This window comes from Drosophila mauritiana, unplaced genomic scaffold (assembly GCF_004382145.1).
Source record: "Drosophila mauritiana strain mau12 unplaced genomic scaffold, ASM438214v1 Y_27, whole genome shotgun sequence".
Lineage (NCBI taxonomy): Eukaryota > Metazoa > Arthropoda > Insecta > Diptera > Drosophilidae > Drosophila > Drosophila mauritiana.
The window spans coordinates 159645-165760 of record NW_022881573.1 but is presented as its reverse complement, the minus strand read 5'-3'; the positions used below and the strand labels follow the sequence as shown (position 1 = coordinate 165760).

Below are 6116 nucleotides of genomic sequence, written 5' to 3'. Positions count from 1 at the left end.
AACTTTTAAACAATTTTTTTCTCATTTTATTCCCCGATATCTATCGATATCCCAGAAAAATTATGAAATTTCGAGTTCACATTCACAGTAGATGAGTAACGGGTATCTGATTGCTGTATTATAGATAAGAACTTTCTACATTCTATCTACATTTTACTTATCATTTTGAATATTAATCATTATTTTCTTCTTAGTGTTCCAGAGTCTGAGAAAATACATGTTTGCATGCCAAAATTACGTCTGGAGTTTATATTTCTTAGGAAAGAACTTTTTATGACTAGAGCCAAGCGAGCGGTTCGAAATCAAGCAGAGCCCCTTTTAGTCAGTTCCTATAAAGGTCATCTTAAAGCTATAAATTCTATAGCCTTCATCAATCTACCAAAAATTATATTTACGTAAAAATCTTTTAATTTTAGTTCGATTTGATCGTCTTTTTTAATGCATTTTCATTTTTAGGGGAAGCCATGATTACTCCTGCCGGCTTTGGACCCAAGGTGGTCGGTACTTGGGAACACTTGGTACCGTTTTACCATGGTCAAGGCTTACGCCCTTTGAACGCGCTGGTGACGATAACCATTTGTATCGAATGCCCCCAGATATTAAAAAAGTGGCCAGCTCAACAACTCTAAAGGTAATTTCGGGAATACAAGCCGAGACAAGTATAAAGATATCCAAGGGAAAGGCAGTTGAAGATCGGGAGGAAGACACCGGTCAAACGGAGGATGCAACTGAGTTAAGAAAACTTCTCGACAAGCCTGTTAAAGAACCAATAGTGGGAAAGCATTTCGAATTACCTGGTCGGTCGGTTTTAGATCAGCATATAGAACTGGATACAACACAAAGTTATATTGCTGTTTTTACGCAACTGAAGGTGCATTCCACTGAAATGTTGGAGCGCCTTCCAACGCCAGCGGTGGTTAGCCGTGTCCAAGCTGAGAATTATATGGACCACTATATCCCAGTAGAGGGAAAAGTAGATGTGAGTGGTTCTGCGATAAATATAAAGCAACCGTCACGTCGGCGATCTGATAAAGAAAGTGACACGCATAACGTAAACACATTAGGAGCCCGGGATCTTTTACCATTAGATTTTAGTTCCAGCCATGCGTCGCAATCGTAGTTTGTTCTTTCCTTTAAGTCGTTAACGTGATGCTTTTCGTAGGTTGAGTAAATCCTACAAAGAATGTTAAGGAAACATAGTAAGAACAATGATAAACGAAAGACAAAATGGGACCACATTTATCGCTTTCTGTATTAACACATCAGTATAAACATATTAACTCTATACAATATTTCAGAATTTATAGTTGGCATTGAAATTAGTGCCAATAAAAATTTAGGTGTTTTTGCAATCGATTATGCATCACGTTTATTATTAAAAATTTTTTTTTTCACTTTTCTGATGGAAGTACCAAGACAGAATGATTTATGTTCCAAATCCACAATTTATTTTACCTTTGATTCAATCGAATGAAATAAATAGGTACAATAATTTACATTACTGAGCTTTAACATTGCTGAGGTGACTATAGGGGGGCCATGGAAATGGATGTAAAATTAGAAATTGGATGAGTATTAAATTTGTTATTTGATTTTATGATTGTATTATTTTGTGTTTTTTCAGGTACATTTGGTGGGAGGTAATATGGAGGTAAGTATATTTCTAATTTATTTGTTTATATAATTATTGCATTAATTTTTGTTTTAGTTTTTTAGGTACATTAGGTGAAAGCTAATCTGGAGGTGAGTATTATAATTGCTTTTTATGATTGCATTAATTTTTAGGTACGTTTTGTAACTAATTAGGAGACCCTTTTTTTATCTTTGCTGGTGGAGTAATGAATTCTGTTCCCATCCACAATTTATTTTGCCTTTAATAACAATATATGCAATATGTAGGTACAATAATTTGAATTTTAGAGTTTAACATTGCATGGGGTGAGTTTGGGGCTTGGACATAGTTAGTATTAATATGTAGTTAGTATTTTTTGTAGGCTTAGATTACAGACAGTGACATGGACTGGTAACATTATCGTCTTGCATGTTTTGTTAACATTTTTAAAATGAAATTATTTTACAAAAAATAAAAAATATGCACACATATCGGTTAATCACTGTACTGTATATTCATAACAAACAAGCACATTGTAGCACTCCGTTACAATGTGTACATATACAATCAAGCCCAAGTGTATGCGTAATAAAAAGCACCCACGTGCATATATATAGTGACATATCCATAAGTCCCTAAGACTTAAGCACTTGCCTACACAGCACACCCAAATACACCCTACACTACTCCGGATGTATCTAATGGATTCCAGATAAGAATAATATGATCCTCAAGATTGGGTTGAGTGGAAAATTCCCAACTCCAAATAAGTCACCCACTGGTAGACTAAACATCCGTCCCGTAATTTAAACATTCCTTGCCTAAGCCCTCACCCCATCGTCATGTCCCCACGTTCAAAGCTCGGACTCGCAATCACGAAAACAAAAGTATTAGATTTCAATAAACAAAACTATAAGAATCTAAGAGCACTTGTATCACGTTTTGTTTACAGTTTTAAAATGAAATATTTTTACAAAAAACATAAAAATTTCAGACTAACATTGCTTATTTTATTTCTTTTCGGGTACCCCCGCCGGAAGGACGGAAGCACCAAGTCGCTGGGAGCCTTAGGAGTTATCACAGGAGGTGTTTGTTGTATATTGACTGTGGTCTGTTGCGGCCGTTGGGAGCGCGCCACTTGCCACAAGTATGTCCAGCCGTTGTTGCAGGTGATTTGTTCTCGGTTGCAGCATTCCGCGCCGCCGTCATTTGGTGAAGATCTATTGTATCGTCAGTGGCAGTTTTATGCAATTATTTGATGAGTTCTTTTATTTGCAGTTAATTTTGGCGGTCGTCATGAAGAGGAGTTTCGAACAATAATCCCGCACAACTGTCATTGCATTTTTATAGAGCTGCTGGCATTAAGGTGGTGGAGTTCGTCTCGTTGTGGCAGAGAAGTCGGCTGTGGGGATTGCAGCTCGGTCGATCAACGAGAGAAGCCAGGTGCGCCGCGTCTTGTGGCCATAGCGTCAGGATTGGCAGCTTGGAGCCGCCGGTTCAAGATTTGTTGCAGAGGGCCGCCGCAACGATACAGGCATGGAAATGGATGTAAAATTAGTATTTGGTAAGTATTATATATGTTATTTGTTTTTTATGATTGCATTAATTTTTGTTATTTCAGGTACATTGGGTGGAATTTAATTTAAGGTAAGTATTATATTTGTGTATATTTGTTTATATAGTTGCGTTTATTATTGCTTTTCAGGTACTTAAGGAGGAAGCTAGTCTGGGGTGAGTATTGTATTTGCTTTTATAATTGCGTTAATTTTTTGCTTTTCAGGTACGTTTTGTAAGAGTTGTGTTGTGTTCCCTTGTATCAATAGTTGTAGTCTTGGAAGCTGGAGCTGCGTGCTTGTCATCAGCAGGATGGAGCCGTCTATTAGCATCTGCTACTTTGTCTGCCCGGTTTGTTATTATCTATATGCGCTTGAGTAATTTTTGTAACAAATTCTTATTTATTTTCCTTTAATTACAGGTTAGCGGAGAATTCGTTGATGATACGATACTGAGGTATCGATACATGCAGCCGCCAAAACTGTGCAGTAGACTAATCTCATATTATTTAATATTATAAGCCAAATTAGTCAGTGGTAGCAGTTGCGATGCCCATAGTTCAAACCGCTGTTCTCGCACGCAATTATCTGTACGGCGCTCATTCCTTGTTTGTTGTTGTTAGCTACCTACGTTAAGCTTGGGCGCTGCATTTCGGCTGTCTGCCCCGCCAATTGCCAATTCGTCGTGTTTCGGAAAAGACTTAGCTTAGGCCTTAGCTGCCTTAAACAATTCGCAAAATAAACAGTGTCGTAATATAAACAAACTTTCTTCGGTTTTCTTTATTTTTTGCAACAGCTATTGAAAAAGCTCAAATTTGCATGCATTAATTAATGCACTTATACCGTTTATAAATAAATCTTTTACCATTAGATTTTAGTTCCAGCCATGCGTCGCAATCGTAGTTTGTTCTTTCCTTTAAGTCGTTAACGTGATGCTTTTCGTAGGTTGAGTAAATCCTACAAAGAATGTTAAGGAAACATAGTAAGAACAATGATAAACGAAAGACAAAATGGGACCACATTTATCGCTTTCTGTATTAACACATCAGTATAAACATATTAACTCTATACAATATTTCAGAATTTATAGTTGGCATTGAAATTAGTGCCAATAAAAATTTAGGTGTTTTTGCAATCGATTATGCATCACGTTTATTATTAAAAATTTTTTTTTTCACTTTTCTGATGGAAGTACCAAGACAGAATGATTTATGTTCCAAATCCACAATTTATTTTACCTTTGATTCAATCGAATGAAATAAATAGGTACAATAATTTACATTACTGAGCTTTAACATTGCTGAGGTGACTATAGGGGGGCCATGGAAATGGATGTAAAATTAGAAATTGGGTGAGTATTAAATTTGTTATTTGATTTTATGATTGTATTATTTTGTGTTTTTTCAGGTACATTTGGTGGGAGGTAATATGGAGGTAAGTATATTTCTAATTTATTTGTTTATATAATTATTGCATTAATTTTTGTTTTAGTTTTTTAGGTACATTAGGTGAAAGCTAATCTGGAGGTGAGTATTATAATTGCTTTTTATGATTGCATTAATTTTTAGGTACGTTTTGTAACTAATTAGGAGACCCTTTTTTTATCTTTGCTGGTGGAGTAATGAATTCTGTTCCCATCCACAATTTATTTTGCCTTTAATAACAATATATGCAATATGTAGGTACAATAATTTGAATTTTAGAGTTTAACATTGCATGGGGTGAGTTTGGGGCTTGGACATAGTTAGTATTAATATGTAGTTAGTATTTTTTGTAGGCTTAGATTACAGACAGTGACATGGACTGGTAACATTATCGTCTTGCATGTCTTTCTTCGGTTTTCTTTATTTTTTGCAACAGCTATTGAAAAAGCTCAAATTTGCATGCATTAATTAATGCACTTATCCCGTTTATAAATAAATATAAATACATTAAATCGCAATCGCTTGGACAAGTGAGTGGAGATTTCGGTGATAGTGGCTGTGTTTAAGCGAGCTAGCATTGCATATATACATACATTGCTACATATATCGTTACGTGCATTGACCCCGCTTGCATTTTCGGCATCTATTTTGTGCTCATCTTCCCGCTGAACCGAATTAAAGGCAATTTGTTGCTATGCCCGCTGAAGGTGACAAAAACAGGGTGACCTTTTTAAAGCGCAAAGCCAATGCGCTGTTCAGCAGGTTGCAGAGGCTACAAACGTCGCTGTCTAATGAGACGCTAAGCGGGTACGACGAACCCACTCTTACGGTGAGGCTGGAGCAGATTGATGAGCTGCAAAGTGCCTTCAATGTTCTGCATACAGAACTGGAGGAATTGGACTTCGACGAAATTGGCAGAAATGAGCGAGTCTTTCGATGAATTCATCGTTGAATTCAAGGCTAGTGTGCGCGCGGAAATAGCCAAACGCAATGTGCATTTCGCTCCGCACTCAACGCTTGCGGAAGGTGTTGTGCACCACCAGTGTAGTGGTCCTCAAACGCAGCCGCGGCCGAGGCCGATGCCGTTGCCGCCTGTGCAGCTGCCAACGTTTGGCGGAGGCTACGCAAACTGGGCGGATTTTTACTCCGTGTTCATGAGCATAATTGACAGCCATCCGGACCTCTCCAACATTGAGAAATTTCAACATCTGCGGTCATGTTTGAAGGATTCAGCGCTGGAAACTATCCGATCATTGGAGATTTCAAAAAGGAATTACGAAGCGGCTTTAGAGTTGCTTCAAAAAAGTTTTGATAATCGGCGTCTCGTTTTTCAGGCGCACATCACCGAGATTCTGGGTTTAAAGGTAGTACGGAATGGTTCTGTGGCATCGCTTCGGGAATTGTCGGACAAATTTAACGCTCACATTCGTGCGTTGAAGGGTTTGGGCACCGCTGAGCAAATTGCTGGCTGCATCGTAGTTCAAGTGCTGCTGGAAAAGCTGGATGCGGCGAGACAAGCTAAGTGGG

General features: G+C 37.7%; 1 protein-coding gene and 1 long non-coding RNA gene across 2 annotated transcripts; both read left to right on the top strand.

Annotated features, from left to right (window-relative positions):
* Positions 1-200: 200 nt before the first annotated feature.
* Positions 201-1347, top strand: LOC117150067 (WD repeat-containing protein on Y chromosome). Its single transcript, XM_033316920.1, has 2 exons — positions 201-395; positions 457-1347. The coding sequence occupies exons 1-2, from the start codon at positions 226-228 to the stop codon at positions 1118-1120; spliced, it is 834 nt and encodes a 277-aa protein (XP_033172811.1). The 5' UTR covers positions 201-225; the 3' UTR covers positions 1121-1347.
* A 2939-nt stretch (positions 1348-4286) lies between these two features.
* On the top strand, positions 4287-4692 carry LOC117150062. Its single transcript, XR_004460647.1, has 3 exons — positions 4287-4516; positions 4573-4599; positions 4657-4692. It is a non-coding gene; the product is annotated as an uncharacterized LOC117150062 (long non-coding RNA).
* Positions 4693-6116: the final 1424 nt, after the last annotated feature.